Source organism: Agelaius phoeniceus, chromosome 11, assembly GCF_051311805.1.
Source record: "Agelaius phoeniceus isolate bAgePho1 chromosome 11, bAgePho1.hap1, whole genome shotgun sequence".
Lineage (NCBI taxonomy): Eukaryota > Metazoa > Chordata > Aves > Passeriformes > Icteridae > Agelaius > Agelaius phoeniceus.
This window is the reverse complement of record NC_135275.1, coordinates 8,705,376-8,729,565: the sequence shown is the minus strand read 5'-3', so window position 1 is coordinate 8,729,565 and position 24,190 is coordinate 8,705,376. Positions and strand designations below refer to the sequence as shown.

Here is a 24,190-nt window from a genome sequence, read left to right as displayed (position 1 = left end):
GGTGGCCACCTGAGGAACGGCAGGAGTCCCTGCGGCCGCGGGGACACCGGGGTGACAGCGCACGGCCTGAGGCCCCGGCCCTGAGGAACGGCAGGAGTCCCTGCGGGGACACCGGGGTGACAGCGCACGGCCTGAGGCCATGGCCCTGAGGAACGGCAGGAGTCCCTGCGGGGACACCGGGGTGACAGCGCACGGCCTGAGGCCCCGGCCCTGAGGAACGGCAGGAGTCCCTGCGGGGACACCGGGGTGACAGCGCACGGCCTGAGCGCCCCCGCCCTGGCTGGCTCCGGGACACCGTGTCTGAGGGACTGGGAAAGCCCCATCCTGCCCAAACTCCGGGCAGATAATGCCACAGGGATGTTTGAATGGCTGAACTGGGCTATTCAAGAGTATCAACTTCACTGCTGGGCCCAATGTGTGCTTGTTGCTCCCAAGGGCCCCTTTTTCCCTCTAGAATTTTCTTTAATTCTTAATGAATTAATGAATTTTCTTAAATTCTTTCTCTTTTGACATTTGCTCTGAACTCCCACAGGTGGGAGTGTCATGCCACTGATCTGCTGTCCCCTCTGGCTGTTGGTGTTACACAGTGGCATCCCAGGGCTGGGGTAAGCAAAGTAACCATCCGTGGCCACCATGGATGCTGCTTGTGTATTATCTAGAAGGCAGCTTGGGGTGTTTTTTTGAGTGGTGTAATGCTTCAATTAAAGCAGATGTTCCCATTTCCTGCTTTTATAAGTGGGAGTCCAATTACAACATGTTTCTGGTTTTTTATTTCTCTGAAATGGATTCTTCCAGACCTCAGGCATATTTAGCATCATGTATATCTACATGTGGTGGCTGTAGATATAGATTTTATTTCTCTAAAATGGATTCTTCCAGACCTCAGGCATATTTAACAGCGTGTATATCTTCTTTTTTTATTTCAGTACAGAGAAAGAAAAGCTAATGCTGAAATGCCAAAGAATTTAATGAGGAACAGGTCAGGCCACGCTAGAAACCACTTCAAACTTGCAGATCCAAAATCCATGGCTATGTGGGCAGAAGGGCCATGTCTGGGGGAGGAATGTATCTCTTCAGATGCAGTACCTCAAAGGGCAGGGAGGAATGCAGAGCTTTTCAGGCACACAAACACCCCTGAACCAGCAGACTGTCTGCTGCAGGCAGGCAGTGCATCAGGGAGAAAGAGGGATGGCTTCCCTGAGAAGACCCATTGATGGAATTGTGTTCATGGCTCTGCATTTATGAACAAAGCAGCAGTGATTCAGGTAAAGTAAACCAGAACATCTCTTGACCAGATGGCTTGAGTGAGGGCTTGGGCTTTGTTTCCCCAGCCTGATTGCTGGGCCATTCATGGATGGAATGGAAACTACTGCTTTGGGGTCTCATGCCAGAAATTAAGCAAGTGTGTCCCCTGCTCCATCTCTCCCAGCTAGTTTTAAACCCACTAGGGTTTAAACCCACTAGGTAAAAAAAGTGCAATCCTATTCAAGAAATTTGCTAAGACAATGGGTTGACATCAATGAATCCCTGCTGCTTTGGGGCAGGAGATATCAAGAAAATTAATCTCCATGCTATCACTGCTGTTTCTGCATTGCAGGGATCCAGGGAGCCTCATTTCTGCAGGTGTGAGAGGGGCCCAGCCAGAAAGCTCTCCAAACAGGGCCCTGGGATGCCCAAGCCTTGTAGTGGGATAGGAGATAAGAAAATAAAAATAGTGTAGAAAGTAATCTTACCCCTAAGGAGTTGCAGCTGGGCCAATTATCAAGGATTAGGAGCAGGCCTGACTTTAACAGGCCACAGCTGTAAGCAATGAGAAGAAGAGTCTATAAAAGAGTGGGGTGGCTGCTTGGGAAGGGAATGGGAGTCAGTGGCTGCTTTGTGAAGAAGAAAGAGTCAGTGCTCTGAGGAGCTGCCCACGAGAAACACCAAGAAGGTATGAAACTTTTGCAATAAGGAGATAACAGTATGGAATAAGATGACCACACAAGGCTGCAGCCATCCCAGCTCCTCCCTGGTGAGGACCCACTCCTGGTGCAGCCAGACACAGCCCAGGCCTCTCCTTGCCCACAGCCCCTCAGGACAGCTCTGTGGGCACTGCTGGGCTCTGGACTCCCACCACTGGTGGCTCTGGGACAGAGAAGCAACAAGAGAGATCAGCCTTTACAGTTCCCTCCAGCGGTTTCTGCTTGGGCTGCTCCCCCTGCCAGGGCAGCAGTGCCAGCCATCACTGAGATGTCACCTGCAGTGTCCCCAGAGCAGAGGCAGCACAGTGATACGCCAGAACATTCCATTGGAACCTGCTGTCTGTTGGTGCCAGTCGTTCTTTGCCTGCCAGCTGGTGGGGCACAGCCAAGCTGTCCAGGGCCATGGAGCGAGAGTTCTCGTCCCTGCGCTTTCCACAGAAGCTTTGGAAAATGCTGGAAAGTAGCAAGTTTCAGTCAATTTGGTGGACTGAAGGTGGAAAATGTGTGGCCATCAACAAAGATCTCTTTGAAGTGGAGGTGCTGGGCAGGGAAGGACAGCAGGTCTTCCACACACAGAAAATTAAAAGTTTCATGCGACAGCTGAATGCATATGGATTCACCAAAATGCAGCAGAATTTCCAAAGATCTGCCTCCCTGCCTGAATTCCTGGCAGAGGAAGCAGCAGCTTCTGCTCACAGCCAGGTACAGCAGCTGCTCTGCACAGCTACTAATGCTTGTGATAATCTGGGGGAGGAGAGGGACCTTCACAGCAAATAAGGCCTCCTCATAGAGGGCCATTTGCAGGTTGAAAAGAGGCCACTTTTCCTAAGGGGGATTATACAAATGAGGGAAAGGGACTTTTAGTGCAGGCAGAGAGTGACAGGACAAGGAACAGCGGTTGTGTAGTGAAAGAGGCCAGGTTTAGATTAGCCCTTAGGAAGAAATCCTTCCCTGTGAGTGTGGTGAGGCCCTGGCACAGGGTGCCCGGAGAGCTTGTGGATGCCACATCCCTTGAAGTATTCAAGACCAGGCTGGATGGGGATCTGAGAACCTGGGATAGTGAGTGGCATCCCTGCCAAAGGCAGCAGGGTTGGGACCTGATGATTTTTAAGATCCCTTCCAACCCAAGACAGTGTGTGATTCTGTGATGGAGAGGATGGGGATGGGAGTGAGTGGTTTCATTTCCTTCTCTGGTTTTCATTTCCTTCTCAGGCATGTTTTAGTGAGGCTTTCTGACTGGTAGAAATGTGAATAAGATACATTTTGGTGAGATCTACTGAGTTTGAATCCATTAAAGGCACAGACAGGCTCAGCATAATGTGATTTCTCTGAATGTCTTTGCTCTGTGTCTTGCTGTATTAAATCTGAAAACTTCCTGTGGCACTTGCCCAATGCCAAGCAGATGCATCAAAGGACCAACAAGATTACCTGCCTGCTCACATCTGCACTGAAGCTGCTGAGAAATAGTGGTATTTTCAAAAAGTTGTTCTGCTTTTGAAAATCCTACACTTCTCTGCTCTCAGGAGGCAAAACCCCAGAGGTGGTGATGCCTGAACACAACCATCTCAAGCTTTAGCCTGAGCTTTAGGTTCTACACAGCCCTCAGGGTACATGACCCTCTGCTGCAGTTTGGAGTAACCAGGGAGATGGTGGCAACTAACTCCTCTCCTTTGCCTATTTTAGATCCTCTACTACTATAACCCCAGCTTCAACAGAGCGCACCCCTGGCTGTCAGAAGCATGCAAGAGGAGAGGTGTCCTTAAAGGAAGGGGCCTATATGCAGAAGAGATAGAGGAAAAGCCCCTTTAGAAGCTCAGATGGTCAGCCCAAGCTTCATGGAGAGGCAGATCTGGGCTCCACACAGGCGTCTGCTAGAGAGCAGTCAGTGTCCAGTCTGTAGTGTCTAATTAATAGCGCTGTTCCTAGATAGAGATGAATAGAGTTGGAAGAAATTTGAGTTGGTATTAAACCACTGGAAGAATAAACCCTTCTCAGTTGTCCTGTGCTCTTTCCACAACCCCGGGGTGAGCTCCTGTTTGGAACACTCACAGGCCAAGCAGAAGCAACTGATCTCCCAGCAGCTAAACCACTTCTTGGAAGTGAGCAGCCCTAGAGAGCACGGCTTTGCGGTGCTCCCCTGGCTGCGATCCGGAGACCGCCTCACCAGGCTCGGGAGCCATTCGGCCCCAGGGCAGCAGTGACACAAAGGAGAAGGGTGGTCGGCACTGAATAGGCTGCCAAGATAACGGCTGTAACAGCGGCGGAGGGGGCTTTCCCAACGCCCCCCAACGCCCTGAGTCCCCTGACGGGCCCAGCCGTGCTGAGAGGACCCCGCTCCCACACACGGGCCACTCCCCGGCCCTGAGGGGCTCCCGCCCCGGGCCCGCCACGGCGCCCTCAGGCCAGGCCCGCCCCTCGCTGGGCGGGGCCGTTGCTACGGGGCGCGAGCGGCGCGGGAACCGAACGGCGGCCGCGGGGCGTCATGGCCGCCCTGTGCGAGGTGAGCGCCGGCCGGGCGGGAACGGAACGGAACAGCACAGCCCGTGTGGGGCTGCTGAGGCGGGACCGGGGCATCCCGCCGAGCGGGGGGCGGCAGCGGCAGCCCTTGGGCCGTTGTGTCCCAGCTGGGAGGGTTGTGACTGCCCGGAAGAGTGAAAGGGGAAGGCAGGGCTGGTGCCGGCCCGGGCGTGTCTGGTGCTGTGGGGGGCTCTGAGGCCGCGGTGGCGGTGGGAGGCAGTGCTGGCTTAGGGGGGTTCAGCGCTGCTGTGGGGTGGCATCGTGCAGGTGGGGCTGGGGACAGAGGGGCTCGAGGAGTTTAATGCTGGGTGGAGCTTAATGCTGGGGTAGCCCTGGGTGTGGGGTGCTTTGCAGCCGGGGTTGGTCTGTGTGTGTGCAGAGCGGCACTTCCGGGCTGTTGGAGGGGTTCCGGATCTCCGGGGGGCCGGGGCTGAGCAGGGAGCGCTGCCCTGCTCTGGGGCTGGGTGCTGGGCTGGGCTCTGGTCAAATCCTGAGTGTGGGGATTGCCAGGGAGGCAGGGACAGTGTGTGTGAGAGCAAGGATTGAAGGCTGACCAGCCTGTCCTGAACCATTTTCAAGTGTTAAAACCTCTTGTAATAGTTCTTTCAGGTCTTTGTTTTTTTTGGCCTCCGGCTTTTGTTGGCCTTTGCAGCAAGGTGCTGTGGGAAGGGTTAGGTGTCAGTCTGTTTTGCTGCAATTCTCATTTGTCCTGCCTGTTCCAACAGGTGTGTTAAATCTTGTGAGTTTGCCTCTTCTGTGCAAATAGTGGCCTCTTGGCTACACCTGAGCTGAGATGAGCAGCTGTCAAAGCAAAGCTGAGCTTGGCTGCCTGCTCAGGTGATCATGGACATGGCTTATCTGTTCTACAGTCAGCTTTAGAGTCTTTGTGCCAGCAGCATGTTGTAAAAGTGCATGAGGGATTTGTGCAGTCACTCAAGATCCAAGCTAATAACAGCTTGGAGAATTTGCTTCTTTTAAAATTTATGGTATATGTGAAATTTGTGTTTTGTGTTGTGCAGTTGCCTGCACAATGGTTCTTGCCTCTGCCTGTTTTTTGTGGGGTGAATATGTGGCTTGGTTCACTTCTTCTAGAAATGAAATGATTTTATTGTACAAAGATTGTTCTTAAATCTGTAGTGTCTGAACATTCTTGTCTTCTAGGAAGATCCATCCCTGGAGAGGCACTTCAAAGGCCACAGAGATGCTGTCACTAGTGTGGACTTCAGTCGTGCTAAGAAACAATTGGGTAAATTGTCTGTGTTTTGATGGCCAGAGGATAAAGAAAGAGCTGTTCTGCTTTAGTTAGTTGGGGGGAGCAGTGGAGGTAACTGAGCTCTGCACCAGCAAAAGGTCCTGCTGTTGTTTGCTGCTAATAGCAAATTGAGTGCTGCTCCACTCACCTTGCCAAGCTTGTGTTTTTAGTATGTTGTGAAGAGCCGCTGAGCTGACTTTGGTCAATGTTTTGCCACAAGGGAGAGGTGTTGGAGGGAGGTGTAGCTAGGGTGCTTTTAAGTCACCACCTCAGTGGTCTTCTCTGCTTAATCTGAAGTGACATTTAACCTGCTGCAGCTGATGCCTCTGCCCATAAGAAAGTGAAGAGATAACCTTAATTTCCTGAGTGTGTGGACGATTTGCAACCTGTGACTGTTGCATGTCTGGACTCTTGGAATTAAATTGTCAGTCCAAAGTAATGCATAGCTGGCCTTGTTTTCTTTGAATTACTAATTAATTATATGCATGACAATAATGAAATACACAGCTTGCATTAGACTGGTGAAGCTTCAAGGGCAATGTATTGAGACTGCTGGAAGCTACGATGGAGAGCTGAGTGTGAAATGTAGTTTTAGTGTAATTGGAGGAGAGCTAATGCAAGTTTGCTTTTGTGTGGTTTTGTTTTTCCTTTTTTATTTCAGCAAGTGGCTCAATGGATTCGTCCCTGATGATTTGGAGTATGAAGCCTCAGATGAGAGCCTATCGCTTCTTGGGCCACAAAGATGCAGTTTTGTGTGTCCAGTTCTCACCTTCTGGTCACCTTGTGGCTTCAGGCTCTAGAGACAAAACAGTCCGTTTGTGGATCCCTAGTGTGTGAGTACCTGTTCCCTTCTGCCTCTCTTTGTGTTTAACTATAGCTTGGAATTTCTCCTTAGTGCTTTGTAGCACTTCTCTGGCTATGGGACAGGGATCTGTTTGAGGGAAAGAAGAACCACTGTGTCTTGGTCTTCTCTTCAGTCTATGGATATGGAGCTCCTGGTGGTACAGTACATGCTGGAGACAGATTTTGGACTGAGAGTTCCATAAACCTGTTGGATCTCTAAATGTGCTGTGCTTTGGCTCTCTAAATATGTCTTGTGCTTATTTGCCAGAAAAATGCATCTTGCATTTATTTGGAAATGATGTGTAAAGAAAAACGAACACACGTGAATTGTCTTGCCTGGCTGAGTTAATGGCAGATTGCTCGCAGCTGTACTGCATCAGGTGTGCTGAATGCTTGTGTGATGTGGCACTGGGATGGCCAGCTGGGCATGGCCCATTACAGGAGCAGTTGTGAGGTCGTTGCCTCCTTGGCTCTTGTTTGAATGAGCTGTGAAAACACCTCCCTCTTTGCCTGCCTTGCAGCAAAGGACCTGGCAAGAGTACAGAACCAAAGTGTTTTCTTTAACATTGATCTTTTTGTAAGTGTCTAAATGGTTGCACAAATTAGCTGTAGCATTTTTCCCCCTTTATAGGAAACATGGGTTGTTTCCTGTTGGATTGGCCTCCAGTATGGAACTGGAACAACTGGTTTTAGCTGTGTATTCTGTACTGCTCATGAAGCATGAGCAAGTTTGGGGTTGATCAACGTTTTTATCCTAATGTGGTCACATGCAGTTCCCATGGAAGTGATGGTTACTAGCACGGCTCAGCATACAGCAGCTCTGTGCTTTCAGGTACAAAGAACAAATGCATTTGCTGCCCTTTTGTGCAGTTTTAAAGAGCTCTTCCCTTCTGTGTAGCAAAGGAGAATCAACTGTGTTCAAGGCTCACACAGGAACCGTGAGAAGTGTTCATTTCTCCAGCGATGGCCAGTCCTTAGTTACAGCTTCTGATGACAAAACCATCAAAGTGTGGACGGTTCACAGGCAGAAGTTTCTGTTCTCACTGAGTCAGCACATCAACTGGGTTCGCTGTGCCAGGTGAGTACAGCCCTCTGACAGAGATGGAGATTTATCCCTCAAGGCAGAGGCTCAGTGTCACGGTCTGGTGCAGCACATTTCTGTTCAGGGTGATTCAGGTGTGTCTAGTGACTGAAATACATTACTGACCTGCAGAGACATCCTTTGAGTAATAGTCTGTACCCACTTTGTGTTTCTCCAGTAATCTCTGCCAATTAGAGGCTTTCCTGCTTTGTGATGTGTTTTGTTTTTACCTGGTAAGGAGAGTTCTTTGTCTTGAAATTGCTAACAGAAAAAAACAGGAGAGGTTTCTGCTGTTATTTCAGCTTGGTTTCTTTAGACTTGTCATGCCCCTTGTTAAAATGATCAGCAGTGCTACCTCTAAAATGTTTTAAATGCTGCCATAAGAACATTATTTCCTGATAACTGTTTCAGATTTGGTTTCAAGGACTTATTTATGCATATGTGTATCTAGGCTAAAGCCATGGTTTCTCTGTAGGTGAAAAGTTCATTACAGTTCTGGAACGTGGTGGTGGCAGGGGCTGGTAGCACTATGGATGCCCACAGAAGAGCAGAAGGGATGTTTTTCCAATATGTCTGATGATCTGTAGTTAAGAGACTCAAGTCCTGATTCTGTAATGTGTATTTTTGTGAAGAGAGGTCTGGATCTGTCATGTATATGATATTTTGAGATGGGAACTTAATATGTTCTCCTAAGGCACTGGAATGGTGAAGGCTCTGCTGCAGCTGTTTTCTTGTGAGTGGCTGTGTTGCTCTGAACTCTAGTGGCAAAGGCAGGAATTGTTTTGAATCGGGGCAGAGAAACAACTTGAGGTACACTTAAATTTAAACAAGTAAGGCACAAGATCTTAAGTCAGACTCAAGACTTTCCTGAGGGTTATTTTATGTGCTCATGGAGTTAGGGATAGTTTGAGTACTTAGGGCTTGCTTTCTTTTCCCTCAACTTAGTGATTGGATTTTCAGTGTCATTGGTGTCTCTGTGACTTCTTGAAAAGCTGGGTGTGTTTACCAACATGTCAGAACACCTGGCCAAATTCAGTCGACCCTGTACTCCTTTCATTTGAGGGCTTTTGTAAATTGCTGTCACTCTTGCCTTAGATTCTCTCCTGATGGACGATTGATAGTGTCATCCAGTGATGATAAAACTGTCAAGCTGTGGGACAAAACCAGCAGAGAATGCATCCACTCCTTCTGTGAGCATGGAGGGTAAGTACCTGGTGGTGATGTCTGAAGTGGGGAATTTACACCTGGTTTGTGAGGTTCAGAGGTCCCTGTCCTGGCAATTATAAAACTGCTTAAAAAACCATTAGCACCTTTTACAAAAGTAGCCAGTGTGAGGCCCCAGTCCAGAATTGCCCTGGTCCCTTTGACTGCTCAAGGTTAGAACTGTGAGGGTTATATTTCAGCAACTGTCCAGCACATCAAGCCTCAGTTTCTTTGTACTTATTTATTTTTGGAGATGCTTAAATTCCTTATTTCTTCTTTTATTTTGCTCTGAGTTGACATAAATTCCAAGTGCAAAAGTCTACTGACAGAATGACACTTGGATGCTTTGATTAATCTTCAAGTTTTTTAATAACGAGATTATTCAAAATCCCCACTTTGCATTCAGAAAAATAGTTAAATTTGGAATGTAGCAAAAGATAATTTACCCAGAAACATAAAACTCAGAGAACTGAGACTGCAGTCTCCCTAATTCATTGCTGCACTGAATTTCTAGTGCAATCATATGTTCTTTCTAGGTAATATACAGTGATGATAAGACAAATTCAGACCTTTTTTTTTCAATGTTCTTAAGTATGTGTCTTGTCCAAACAACCTATTGAAGTAGCTCAATTTTTTCAGTACTTGCTACAAGAACAGTCAAAAGATAATTAATTTTATCCAATTTGTTTGGTGAGGAGTTGTCTTTTCCTGAAGGGTCAGACGCTTTTGTTGTACTTAAGCATTCAAACTAAAAATTGATTGGATTCAGGACCAGAAAGAAATTTGACCTCAGCCTTGCTACTTTCCAAGGGGCAACATATGATTTCAGGCACAAATTCACTCAGTTCCATCTTAAATTTAATTAACAGAAGAAAAATCCCTGTTCAGTCTTGTACACATCACTCTGGAAATAATGTTAATATAGTAGAAGACATATATTATGCAAACATTAAATGAAGACTTCAAAAAATTGTTGTGACAGTTGGATCCATCAGATTTCAGGAGGTTTGTGTCTACAGCTCCTACACCTGTAATGTGAACTACTGAAGATGTGCTTAGGTAGGAGCCTGCAGTCTGGCTGGGGTTAGAAGCAAGGTCTTAAGAGAAATTCAGCAGAATACATTTTCAGGTTATCTCCTCCTTTCCTTAACGTTCAGTGAGTCGTGATGTAGCTCGTGAAGAGGCATTTTTGGTGTGCAGCAGGAGCTGCAGGTCAGCAGTTGGGTTTGGTGCTGTTGGCAGGTTTGTGAACCACGTGGATTTCCATCCCAGCGGTCACTGCATTGCCGCGGGCGGCACGGACAGCACCGTGAAGCTCTGGGATATCAGGATGAACAGACTGCTGCAACACTACCAAGGCAAGTCAACAGCTTACAAAAGCTGAGCCTTTCCATGTATTGATGCCAATTGCTCTGAAGTCCAAGGATTGTTTCTCCATCAGCTGCTGCTTTTCCAAAAAGGCACTGGGTTGGGCCTGCCAGCAGGAGCCTTTCTTCACCAGATGTCATGCTTTGCTTTGTGTTTTGCTCCACAGCTAATCCTCAAGTTGTCCCGTGTTGCATGTGGGCATGGGTCTTACCTGTGATGCCATTTGGCTCATATTCACTGTTACTGAGAAGGTGATGTGCAATAAAAAGGATGTGGCCTTTGCCTCTGAATAAGCCTATAGTAGTCAGAATTGTATTCTAGCAATTCAGAATGTTAGGTTCTTTTATGAGAAAATTAGGAAAAGTTAGCAAAAAAGGAAAATCAAAATCAATCAGTTGCAATTCTATACTGTGATCCATGTTTATGGTTTCTTTTCCAGACTCTGTTTTTCAGCTTCCATAATTAGCTTTGATGATGCCAAATGGCATCTCTTCCCATTACATGTTCTTGTCCTACTGATTGGTGCTGCTGTTTGGTAGATCTGCATAGGAGAAGGGTGCTTTCCCTTCCCTGCCAGCTTCTGTGATATTGATTGACCTATTCTGTGCATTAGTTTCTTCAGCCAAAATGTGGCTTTTCTTTGCTATCAACAGTTTTTAGGCTGCTGTGATATTTTAAAATGAATACATTCTCCACCACTCCTTTCAGTGTTGATAGCTTATTAAACTTAATTTTGCTAACTTTCCCTGAGGAACTGCTTCTGGCTTGCTCATAAAGCAGAACAGAGACACGGAGCTTGGTGTGTTCTTTCTGCCCTCAACATAAGCTTTTGTGCATTCCTGCTGTGACAGTCTCCCAGCTTCAGTCATTCTTCTGGATCACAGTCACTCCCAGCTCTCTGATAGTTAACAAAATCTAATAGATATCAAACTTTTTTGGTGACTTTTCCAATTCGTCAGTATTGAGCGTGCAATTTGTGTAATAAGTATTGTTAAATTGTGGCCCGTATCCAAAGGTGGAAATGCCTTCCTGAAGTCTTGTTGCTAAAATCAGTAGTGTTTTTAAATACTTGGGCAGTGTCATGTTGTCCTTTAACCTGCTTTATCAGCTTTTCAATGGTGGCAAGATCTGCAGTGCATGTTTCCAGCCACAGTATAACTTGGCTCAAAAGTTGTCTCTTCCTGCTTTCCACTTACTGCTATAAAATTGTCCAAATCTAATGTGGTTTAGGCTTGGCTGCCAGGTTTATTTTTGTCTTGGATTGACATATTTCCCTGGTATCCCACCCTTTCTGAATGGCATTTTAGTGTGACACCCTTGCTATTGAAGTGATCATTTTCCTGGGGTGAGTGTTATTTTTAACAGCTACTGTGTAAATCTTAACTGTGTATTAAACCTTTAACTAAAAATAGTAATAATAGCTGAAGAAACCTTAAATTGCAATGGTGGTTTTTTACAATCACTTCATGCACCTGTGGCCACAAACTGGTGTGTTCTGGGGATGTTTATAAGTCCTGCCCTTCTGAGGGTTTATACATACCTCCTTTTGGTTAAATCTGATTTAGTTTTGTGTCTCCCCTGTGAAGCTGCCAGTCCTGTCCCACTAGATGGCATCTGTGCCTTCAGAATGTGCTGATGCTGCCTGATTTCCAGGGACTCCATTTTAAACATGGAGTTAATAGATGAGTAGCCCTGCCTCGGGCTCTTGCGTCTGAAGGTTGGGCTGCTTTCCAGCACTGATTAGTCTTTTAGCAGTGTTGCTCTTGTTGCTGGCACTTGTTCCAACTGTGACATTTGTAAATGAAGGTTGGAAGTAGAGAGCAAGCTGCAAAACCTTTTGTATGGTGTGTTTCTCTTTGAGCCAAACAAAGTATGCTCTGGTCACGTTTTTACTGTACAGGAGAACACACAGATGCTTTATTTGGTTCTCTGCTTGGCACTGACTCTTTTGTACAACCCCTACAAAAATGGCCAGTGTTTATTGCCTGACATTTTTTCCCTGTCCAAAGCTGTGTGTGGGACACCTCTGTAGCAGGTTTATGGAAACTGCTCTAACCTGTTTTTTATTCCTGTTTAAAAAGAATAGTTGGTACTTCTGTCCAATTTGGATGGGGCTGATGGTGGATATCTGTTCAGTGGAGACTGTGGCTGTTTCAAATTCATCCTAGTTTATCTTCTCCCTGGTGATACTAAGGGTTACATTACATAAAAGCAATGCTGTGGGGCTTGGGACAGTTTTGTGCAGGCTGGGAGGATTCAGTTTTAGATGTTAACCCCCAGTGTAAGTCCCCTAGGAGGCTCTTACTTTGCCAGGGCTTGGCTGGCAGAAGGGTGGGCTTGTAGCTAAAAGTCACTGGGAGATGCCACCTGGTGCTGCACTGGATTTCTTGTTCACAGCATGAAATCAAGTGAGGTGGCAGGACTTGTTGGCCTTTTTCTTGGAGAGATGTTATGAATGGTCTTGTGGGAGGTATGAGCTGCTTTGAGAGGAGAGATGAACTTTTCTCTGAGTTTACAAGAGCCAGTAACTCCTTGGGCACAGAAGCTGTGACTGCTTATGCAGCCACAGTCTGTGTGACTTTTTTTTCCATTATGGAAAGGATTTTTTGTGAAGCTGGAAATACTTTATTTACCTTCTGGAATTTGGAAATGTGTTACATTACTAACCATGTCTATTTCTGATGTGATTCCTTTCAGGACTTTCCTTAGTTGACAAGACACATTTACATTTATCTGAATATAGACACTAAGGGGGTGAGGAATATTACAAATCACTCAGAATAAGATTTTCAAGGGAAAAGATATTTATTTTCATAAGAAAGATCTCCACACAGACCTTTTTCTCCTTCAGTAGGTAGCATGATACAGGGTTGGGGGTAGAGGAAACTGTGTGATAGAGACAGTATTAACCAAGAAGAATAACAGTTTAGGAGTTACCTGTGTTAAGATTTTCTTCTGTTTTGTAACAGTCTGGGTCAAGAGGAGTTGTTTTCAGAACTTTGCTGAGGTATTTAGTGTTACTGAGAATTTCAAAAGTAGAGGCATTCTGTTTTACAGTTGAGCAAGGTTATTTCAGCTATCTGCTTCAAATCCACGTATGCAAAAAATAATATTTGCTTCTAATGTACTTAAAATGGTATTTTAAGGGGTTTCTTAATATGCAGTGTGGATTCAAAATGCACAGTAGACTCTCAACAGAATATAAATTTAGTTGGGTGTGATGTATCAGAAGTCGTAGATTTGAGATACCAGAACATTTGGAGGGCATATAGTATAATTAAGAATAATTGGATGGTTAAAACCCTCCTCAGGCTTATTAATATTCTGTAATGTCACATACGCTCAGGAAGCTGGGCATATGTGAGGTACTGCGTGTTCTCATAAATAAATATGTTCAATAGCCTGTTCTGCAAAAGTTTGGGGAGGGAAAAAAGTCATATATTAAATGTTTAATGTTACACTGAACTTCAGTGAAGTTTGATTTTTTTTTTTTTTTCCTAGAACATTTTCTTTAGCTTTTTTCAGAATAAATCTTGGGCCTCATCTTCACGCAGGGAAAATGGCTTTATTGCAAGTTCACACTCTTGATAGTTTGTCTATTTGTATTTGTTTTGAATTTTTGGCAAGGCAAATAGGATGTCTGAGGAAATGATGCTTGTACTGGACCATTTTCAAGTTGCTCTTATTTCCTAGTTTCTCTTAACCCCAGTCTTGGCTAGAGTCAGATAGTAAACCAAAAGAAGCTGTGCAGTGTCAACTCTGAGTGCCTTCCTTTGTAATTTCAGTCTTCTCAGTGTCCTGAGATGCAGATTTTAGTCTAGAATGACTTGAGAGTGAGGCCAGCAGCTCCACCACAGTAAAGTACATCAATGTCCAGCACTCTCACAGAATCCTGTAGTTCACTTGCACATGCAGTACATTTTGGGGCTATACTGGAAGCCTTTGTAGCATTAAATCTCCCAAAATAATTGGCAAAGCTTCCTTTTTCCTTTCAGTAAAGTAGTGCCTATTTTTACAAGAATCGAGTTACTGTTATTGTTCTCCAGTGCTTTGAAGAGCTTTTGTGGAATGTTTCTCCCATGATAATTTTCCTGTTAAATTTTATAACAGAAAATTGCAATGTGCTTGTGCTTTATTTTATTCTTTTGCCTTGGGCTTATGTAAACTGGTTTTGGTGACTATTATACTTGGTTTTTTTTTCCATCCTTAGTGCACAGCTCTGTGGTCAACAGCCTTTCCTTTCATCCCTCTGGAAACTATCTGGTGACTGCTTCCAGTGATTCAACTCTTAAGATTCTGGACTTGTTAGAAGGAAGACTTCTCTATACTCTGCATGGTCACCAGGTGAGGCAAAGCCTTTTTTACAGTGATGTACAGACTCACAATAAACTGAGCAAATGCATGCTTGAGACTTTCATTCTTCATGACCAGAAATTGTTTGAAAGCTTCCTTGTGTAAAATCATGATAATAATGCTAATAATCTTTGAGATCATCACTGTTTTGAAGGGAAGGAGGTAAGGCAGGAATGGAGAGAATGAGAAAGCAAGACTAAAAGTGAGCTCCAGCACTGAGGATTCAAGTCTAAGTCAGAAGAAACTCAGAGCAGCACCCTTGACTCTGACTGACCCTGTCAGCCTCTAGTGCAGCTCTGTCTCCCTCCCTCTAGAGAGCTGCAAATAACACTTGGCCCCCTGACACAGGTGTTCTGAAGATAAATGCTGTTCACCTGGCAGGAGACTCAAGAACAGTAGCAGTAAAATAGAGGATATCTATTTTGGGATTTGATTTGGGAACATCTTGTTAATGGACTGAATCATACAATTGAAGGTGATAAATGGTGCTGGTTGGTTAAGTTTAACTGATTGGCCTATTAGTATTATGCTGCTGGATGTGTTGCTTGTAAGGTTAATTTTATGAATGCTTGCAGCTCTCTTTCTAAATCTTAAATGAAAATAAATAGACTAATTTCATTGTCCATGCAGAGTGGGGTGTGAAAAAGCAGGACTGCCTTAAGGCATCCCTTCCCAAAGGGACAAAGAGAACAGAAATTCTTAACCCACTTGTGTCTCTTTTAAAGTGGGGGCTGAGTTTTAAAGCATAAAAACTCTCAGGGGAAAACCACAGCCTGAAGCTTTTTGGAGATGATGGGGATTGTTGTGGGCAATAATGGTATCTCTGTAGGCTGTAAATCTGATAATTCTGTCTTCTTGTGGCTTTGTTTAGTGACTGCCTTGTTTGATGTCTAAAAAGATCAAGTTTCTCCTGTAACTTTTGCTGTATATTAATAAAATTTTCTTTTTTTTTTTTTTTTGTAATATTAATGGAAAAAATAGGAAAACCTTATGCTTAAATCTTTCATGAAGTAGAGCTTTGATTAAAATTGACCAAAGGGTTCAACTTTTAAAAGAATGGGGAGGAGATAACAAATGCTGGTTATCCTAACACGTCAGCCTTGGCTGTATAAAACTGTTCTTGGAAGACTGGACTAAGTGGATACTCCTATCAGATAGGGGCTGCAATGCTTCTGTTGCTTTAATCTTGTTTTCATATTTGTCTGTTGTGTTAATCTGCCAAGTGAGTTCTTGGGAAGAAGCTCCATGTTAGAAGCATGGGAAATCTTTACACTTCCCCCCTTCCCTCAGGAAGGGATGTGCTGGTTATGGCTCAGCAGCAGGCTGAACCTGCTTTCCATTTTTCTCCCATTTGAGCTGCTAGCTGTGCCTCACTGGCTGCAGTAGCACAGAAAAAAAAAGAGTCTAGCATTGAATGAGAGTCCAAAACTGATTATGGTGATGGAGATCTTCAGAATGAGCAATAGAAAGTCCCTTTAGGCTAATGTTGTTCTTAACTTGAGGCTTTAAAAGAACATTTTGTGGATCATCTATTCAAAAGTAGAATTAAAGCTCCCTGTTCTTCCTCCCTGCTGCTTCAGATCAGTACAACAGTGCCTGCCTCTTTCTCCTGGGCATCTAACTGGCATTGGAAAAGCTTTGCCTTTGGCACAGCTGAAGAGTAGCTGCTGTTGTGGCATTTACAGCTTCTTCAATTTGGAAACAAGTGCAAGTATTGAAGTGGCTGGTAGAGCTTTCTGGTTGCCTTTAGGGGTATTGCACTGAGATATCTGTGGAACCAGTCCTGGCTCAGTCCTGCCTGGCATTCCCTGTCTGGCATGTGCTGTATTGCTGTGGGGTGGTTCTTTTACTGCCTGGTTGAACACTGCTTTTCCACCAAAAGCATATGGCAACCTGTGCTTCATTCCCAGTTAGCCACTGTCAATGGCTACAGGCTGTGCTGTCACCAGGGGTGGATTCCTGCACTGGCTGCTTCTCCAGCTAGTTCTGCCCACAGATAAATCCACTTTACTTAATAATGAGGGACTTTTTGTCCCCTCTGTTATTACTGTGACTTGTGCCAGTAGCCCCAAGTGGCTAAAAACAAAGTGATGTGGACTTTTTGATCATTAAATTAATTTGCCTTTTTAAGTGAGTGCTGCAGGTTAGTCACTGAATGGACAGCCTGTTCTGAGCATGTTCTTGAGTTGTGACTTTTTGAGGTTGAATGTTCTGGTTGACACTTTGTTCCTGCTTTGACAGCTGGCTGCTGTTACATTGTTCTGGGAAGGCTGCATGCAAGTGGACACTTGAAGGAAAAAAACCCTGAGGTCTTTTAGACATAGTTTGACGCAACTGCTGGAGTGCCAGAAATTTGTTAGCAGCTGATTAGCTGTGGTTTACATGGGGAGGTTGGCCAAGTTTACATTGCTGTCTTTAATTGAAATGTAGCTGGCCTCTTGTAGCAGAAGGATCATTAGAGATAGAAGTTTGCAGTTTGGAGCTGACATCTTGCAGCTGCAAAATATCATTCTGTATTGTGCTGCATATTTTGGTTCTGGAGTGCTTCAAACTGTGAAGTGCCCTTATCTAATTCCATACAGATGAGACACTGGCTTGGTATGTAAATCCACCTCTAGTACTGAATCATTGTTGAAGAACAGAATGTTTTGAGGCCTCTAAGCCACCCCAGAGAGTTGCTAGAGGAGAGCAGGTATGTACATGGTGCTTGTCTGCCCTTTGGAGTGGTTCCAGACTGACTTCCTCAGTGGAATGGAAGTTCTCAGTAAATATTTAGAAAACATCTCATGGTTATGTTCATAAATAGGAAGATAGAAAATGCAAAGTTACAACTCTTCAAGCAACCTTGACTTGAACTGTGAAGTAGCTACATTTTACCTACCTGGGCAACATCAATGCTCCCTGCTTTGCTCACTGACTGAGTGAGGTCTCCTGAGCAAGTGCAAAGGAAAAAATGTGCTCCTTTACTGTCAGCTGCCAGCCCTGCCTAGGTGGCATTAAACATCTGTGCAGGCCTGTCCTCTTTGAAGAGTGTGGGGACATCTCTGGGCTACACAGAAGTCAAATAAAAAAGAAAGATGTGTGTTGCAAACAACAAGCAATTGACTTTAGGCTAGCATTTCTGAGTCTTGAAAGGAAGTATGGGTTCTCTGTCCTTGCCTTATGTTTTTATAGACTGAAACTTTCAGGAGTTAAAGCTGCTGCAGATTCAGCTGTAAGATGCCAGTATAAATTTGCCCTATGTTAGTTGTAGTTCTTACTCCCTGGTGAAGGAGGATGCAAACATGTCAGTCTTGCTCAGGAATTTTTCAAAGCCCAGTGTACTGAGAATCCTTGGGGCTTCTTGTCAGAGGTATTCCACCTGAAAACATCCTTGTTGTCATTGCCACCTCTGTTCCCTGTGCTTTTCTGCTTGCTTCCCTTCTTCCTTTGCCATGTGACTTGCCCTCTCCTCCCATGCATGAAGCAGCTGAAAGCACTGTCAACAGTGGCAATGACTGCTCTGTTTGTTCTTAGTTCTTTTATGCCTGGAACTGATGATGCCAGGGCTGGGATCCCAGAGTGTGGTTGCTGCTGGATTTGCTTCTCAGGCCTTGTCTCCTCTCATGTCTCCTGTTTCTCTTTGCACTAGTTAGTCTGTTCCTGGAGAGTTTGGCTGAATGTACTGGCTCCCACTTTTACATCGCCTTTTGTGGCAGTGGACAAGGAAGCTCTCCTTTAATTCAACTATTAGCATCCTTTAGATATGCCTTATTCCAACTCTTAGCATTTTCCTTGCTCTCTTACCTATGGCTTTTCTCTACTATGCATTGGTTTCTTGCAGGACTGAAACAAAAAAAGAAAAAATCTGCTAGCATCCTTGACCCCACTTGTCTCTCTAGCTTCCTTCCACACTGCCTCTCCTTTCATAGTGCAGACAGCGCATCATTAAACTACTCTTCTCTGGTTTATCCCTGGACCCTCTCCAACCTGGTTCTTGTTTTTTTCTGTGAAGCTGAAATGTTAGCTTTGTTCCTAGCTGAAGCCTGAAAGTCTGGCCTCTCTTGACTTGCTCTTGGTGTTGGCCCTGTTGTTGTTGAAGTGTTGTGCCTTCTGTGCCCAGCAGCTCTGGGAGAAGAAAAGGATGTTCAAGAGGGATTTCTCTGTGATTGTCCACTCATTATTTATGGATGGTACACATTCATCTGCTGCCTAAGTGTAGGTGTGACTCTGGGCTCCAGTCATATTTCTCCAGACTAACCTCTTGGCCGTTCTCTTAAGTATTTCTTTCAGAGACATCTATTTTTAGCTCTACCCTTGAAAGCTTTGTGTTCAGGGATGCTATTCCTGTTGTCTTATGTCACCCCTGTGTCAGTTGTTACTGATGCTATTAGCATCCTGCCAGTCACTTGGTGGTGTAATCTGTGTCCTGGCTTCAGATCCTGTCCCTCTTGGTGATTAATGCATTCAAGTCATTCAGAATAGTCTCACCATCTATTTTGAAGGCCAAACGTAATGTTTTATGTAAGCTGATCAACCTGGGAAATGCAAGGGCAATAAAGGCCTTGCAGTCACCAACCTCCTTTGTAGGAAGTGGGAAAATAGGCAGAAGGTGTAGTCTCTATCTCTGCACATAAATTATGTAACTTTTCAAGGCTCTCTGGTACTTGCCTCTACTTTGCCTGGTACTCTTTCACTAGAGGACATGAGTTGAGTGTCAATTAGTGGCCTCTTCTCACTCAACAATTTCAGTGGGTAACTTGTTGCTTACTTCTGTATTTTCTTCAAAATTCCTTCAGCTCTCCCAGTATCACTAAAGCTGCTGTTATAATTTCAAACTCTACTGGACATGCACAAAAGCTTGGCCGTCCTGACATTGACCTGCTGAAGATTAAACAGAAATGTTCCTTACCACTGACTTGGTGTATGTCATTGCCCAACCCTTTCTTCCTGCAGCTTGCTGTCTAGTCTGAAGCAAGAAGCTACTGGAGTTTGGGGATTGGTGCTAGCAGCTTGTGTAGAGCACCTTGGGGGTTCAGACTGGAAATTCTGAACCTCCAGGAAATACTTAATAGAGGGCTGTTTGATCCTGCTACAGAAGGTAAAATCCTTCTACAGATCCAGTAGAAGAAGGTTGCTGCATTCCACGAGTTCTAGTTGTGTGGGAAATAGGCTTAAAATTCTCTACAGCTTCTGTAGAAGAATATGCAACTGCTGCTTTTTGATACTTTTAATGCAAGCAGCAAGTTAAAAAAGGGGGGAAAAAAAGGTTTGAATTCTTCATTCTCCAATCTTATGTCTGTTATCCAGATCTTCATCAGAAATCTGTTCCATTTCTGCTATGCTTTCCTAGGACAAATGGAAGTTAGGCTGTGTCTAATAACTGCCAAATGTAGCTTTTTATTTTTGTTTGGTGTGTCAATATTAAATTGCAAGGGCATTTGCAAACTGTTGCTATAGCAAACCTGTTGTATCTTGGAAGAGTTCTGGGAGTGTATGGAGCAGGAATACTTTTTCACTTAATTTATGTCAACAAATCTGTAGAGGATGTTGCGTCTGTAGACTTGTTTGTTCCCTTTCTTTCAATTTATAAAGGCACATTCAGTCTTTGATATAATTTTCTATTTTGGGAAGAATATGTTCTGTTGAACTTTTTTTCCCTTCAGAATGCCATGACTTTGGAGTCAGTTCATTGCCTGTTTTGATGTGATTTGTGTTGTACTAGATTTTGTCTAAATACACTGAAATATTTAGACTGATAAAAATATTTTTAGGAAACACTGCTCCTTTCCAGTATTCCTTGTTGTGCTTGTTCCTGAACACTTTATCTTAAATTTTTTTCTGCCCTCCTAACTCTGACTGGTTTATTATAGTGCAAGAGCAGCTTCTGTATGCTCAGCCTCTGTTCTCTTGGAGCAGTATTCACCACTGCAGTTCTCTGGCTGTGGAGTTGTTCCTACCCTTTCTTACTGCTTGTATTTGGCTTTTGCATTTTTTTTTTAGAGCCTCCATTCCTGACACGTGATTAGAGAGCTGAGCACTGGGGTAGGTGGATGGGAACAAAGGCAGAGGCACAGTTTGTGTCAGCTGGTTGATGGCAGTGTCTTTGGTGTGAAATACCTACCCTAGTTACTGCTGTGTCAGGTGAGTGAGCTTAGTCACAGCAGGCACTGCGCCTGCGCTTTGGAGCTGCTGCTACTGGAGCATTCCTGGCAAGTCCTCTCTAGTGAGGTGTTGCTAGGGGAGGCCTCAAAGTATTTTGAAATCACTGCATGTTAAATGATAATATAGAAACACCTTTGTGTTTTAAGGAAGCTAAAACTGTTCACACTGGGATTGAGCACAGCAGGGTTCTGGTTTTGCTGCCATAACCTTGTGCCAGCATGTTTGGGATGCCCACAGGACTGTGGGGCACAGGTTGCAGTGACAGCTGTGTGCTTATCTCACACGCAGTCTTTGGGTATTTGTCTATCTTCAGGATTTATTATGTTGAATTCACTTTTACAAAGAAGGCAAAGAAAGGGTGTGAGGTTTTCATGCAGTGTCCATTAGAAAGATGTGGGCTCAGAGTTGTGTCTCCTTCCAACAGGGTAAGGAGAAGCTTCTTAATTCCCTTCTGAGATACATGGTCTTACTTGAAAGGGGGTAACTGCTTCTGCCAGGAGGTGGATGATCATGTGGTGGAGGTTTCTGGTGGTTGTTGTGGCTTTCCTGGTTGTTTTTGGTGTTTCCTCCAACCCTCCCCAGCCAGCTCCATAGGCAGCCTCTGGAAGTTCTCATTCTGACCTCTGCCCCTGCTGCTGAACATTCTGCAGAGGAATGTGTTCAGCAGCTGACATAAAACTCCAGCATCTGGGTTCTCAGCTGTTTACTCTGAGCAGAACAGTTTGTCTGTTGTGCCTGGGCTCGAACACCTGTAGCAATTCCTCAGCTCTGTTTGCAGCTCAGAGCTCCTGCCTTAGCCTGCCATGTGCATCCTCCTGTGTGCTTGCTGGAAGGTGGAAAACACATTGAACTAGCTGTGTGGTGTGAAAGGTGTGCTGTACCACTCAGAAGCATTTAAAGTCTCTCTAAACTGAATGTTTTGAGCATGAGGCTTCTTCAAAATGCAAGTCCTGTGCAGAGGTGATCCTGGCTGCCTTAACTCTGGCATCTCTCCTATCAGACTATTAAGAGAAAAGCAGTTTAAGCCAGCCTACTATACAAAAACCTCGTAGTTTCAACACTTTTAATAAATGAAGAGGAGTTTTAGAAATTTCTAATTCTAAAGTGAAGAGGGAATGTTTGAGGGGAACAAGAAAAAGCCTGGTGCTATAAAAATTGGTTTGTTCCTGTCTCTGTCATAGATATTGAAAAGTGGGTGTCTTAAACTGGGGTCAAAAGTGTGGGAAATGGTAAGTGCCAGCAAGCTGAGCATCTTAATTGTGGCCCATTTACCTGACAGGTAAGAGCTTTTCAAATTTTGCCTTTAGATTGCTGATGTCAAATGATAAATACCTTGCAAAGCTGTAATGAATGGAACATTGTAACAATTCGTTTTCTTTTCTCTTTTTTTAAACCTGTCTTTTAAATGTGTTTGCAGGGACCAGCTACCTGTGTAGCATTTTCAAGAGATGGAGACCTATTTGCCTCTGGAGGTTCTGATGAACAGGTACCTGATTAATTTCTGAGTTATAATCCAGATTCACATTTCCTTAAAACCTGCTGCTTTTTGTTCTCCATTGAACAATGGGGAAAGCAAAAGTGTAACTTTTATCCAGTATGTCTGGGCCATGCTGAAGCAACTTGCTGTTTTATGAACAAAAATCTGGAGGTCAAACCCAATTATTTTTCTGGTAATATAAGACATGTAGCCCAAAAAACCCATATTCAATTGCCAAACTGCAATCAGGCCCAGCCTGTGCTGCAAATATGTCCTGGTTTTAGCACAGTGAGTTGCCCTGCTGAAGACAGACAGACTTCAACCCAAAGCAGTGGTCTGAGCAAGGATCATCAGTCTTCAAAGAGCTGTGTTGCATTGCTCCTAATCCCCAGGCTGGACCAGGTGGCAATGCCCATCTCTGACAGCACCTTTGTGAAGAGACAGATTTGTCTATTCATTAAGAACATCACTTTTTTTTCCCTGTTGCACAGTGGAATGGCCTTGTTGGTTAACCATGCAACAATGAAATATAAATGCTTTTATCGGTGCAATTTTGTAAATGAAGAATAAATGCTCCTTCTGATAACCAAATGAGCTGTTTGGATACTTGGGTGTCTTTCAGACCTCTGAATTTGTTGATTGATTGCTCTTTAATATTTTTTTAGACTTGTAAAGTCACTGCTGAGGGGTTTATTTCATGGATTTCCTCTTGGTATCTTGAAGTGATTCATGTGTCAGAGGCCTCTTTTCTGAAGTCAGTATTGTGTTATGGATTGGGATTTAAGTTTGGTGTCCAGCTGACAAACTAGCTTAAGCTCTCTAATGCTGGTCTTAGTACTAACTCTCCTTTTCCTCTGAGTCTCATGATGAATGAGTGACTGAGTTGGGCTGTGGCAGATAAATGTTATAATGCTGAGCATGCTATTTTAAAATGTTTGTGGTTTTAATGGTGTATTCTTCATGTTGCTTTGAAGTTCTCTTGGTCCTTCTAGTTTAATGATGTTCTTGACCCAAAGAATGCTGAAAGAGGTCACTTATCCATTGAGAACTCAGTTAAACTGTGTGTATTTAGTAGCATATTTACAAACAACATCCTTAATTTAATCAATGGCAAAGCTCTTCTAGGGAAACTTCTTGTGGATTTGCTGATTCTTCTCTGAAGGGTTGAAAAAAATGACCTATAAGCAAACTTAGATGGGAAATTTTAATGGAGTTAACTCTCTTCTGCAGGTGATGGTGTGGAAGACCAACTTTGATGCTGATTATGGTGATGTAGTGAAACCCCAGAAATACAGCAGCAGTGTGGATGAGACCCGTGGCACTGGGGTAGGTCAGCAGCCAGTAATTGTGGAGAGTTCCTTTCCAGTACACTCAGGTTTTTGAACCATGGAATCATCTTTCTGTGCTGTTTATTTGAGCTGCAAGACATCTGTTTTTTAACTAACCTTGTATTGTTTGTTTTTGTTTAACTGTACTTACTTCACAGGGCAATTATATATAATGATCTTAAAAGGAAGATAAACTTAGTGCATGTATAGATGTGTTTTTTAGTAACAGCCACTGTTTAGGAATGTGTGGTTCATAATGACATGAATGATAGTTCACCAAAAAAGCAGATGTAAGCAACAACTGAAGTTGGCTTTGCTAGCTGACATGAATCCTTCAGGCTGGTGTCAGTCCTGAAAATAGAATTCACGATATCTTTTCACTGACAGTCAGCAAAGACAAAAAAAATTGCCTTGAGTAGGTGTCACACATGACAAATAGGTGACATATTGTACTGGAGCTTCTTTCCTGAATACCTGGAGACATTAGTTCATATCTGCTCCCTGAATCATGTGTTGAGACCTCTGAGTTCTGACTGTACCTGAGGATAAATCCAGCAGCTGAGCAATTCAGTGATGCACAGATCTGAGTGCAGCTTAGATCAGTGCATCAGATGCTGGCTGTTACCAAAATGACCCTTGAAAGCTGCTGCCCGTAAAAGC

General features: G+C 44.2%; 1 protein-coding gene across 4 annotated transcripts in view; it reads left to right on the top strand.

Moving 5' to 3' along the window:
- POC1A (POC1 centriolar protein A) overlaps positions 1 to 24,190 on the top strand; it is a 54,062-nt gene that overhangs the window by 5,627 nt on the left and 24,245 nt on the right. For 2 of the 4 annotated variants that reach the window (XM_054640172.2, XM_077184608.1), the window contains exons 1-9: positions 4,331 to 4,464; positions 5,643 to 5,727; positions 6,395 to 6,566; positions 7,475 to 7,654; positions 8,753 to 8,860; positions 10,103 to 10,218; positions 14,439 to 14,572; positions 22,143 to 22,211; positions 23,433 to 23,528. In XM_054640172.2, coding sequence (XP_054496147.2) covers positions 4,447 to 4,464; positions 5,643 to 5,727; positions 6,395 to 6,566; positions 7,475 to 7,654; positions 8,753 to 8,860; positions 10,103 to 10,218; positions 14,439 to 14,572; positions 22,143 to 22,211; positions 23,433 to 23,528 — 978 coding nt within the window. In that variant the 5' untranslated portion in view covers positions 4,331 to 4,446. Of the gene's footprint in view, positions 1 to 4,330; positions 4,465 to 5,206; positions 5,319 to 5,642; positions 5,728 to 6,394; positions 6,567 to 7,474; positions 7,655 to 8,752; positions 8,861 to 10,102; positions 10,219 to 14,438; positions 14,573 to 22,142; positions 22,212 to 23,432; positions 23,529 to 24,190 lie in introns of those variants that run through there. The other 2 variants (XM_077184609.1, XM_054640171.2) reach the window with 2 other exon arrangements.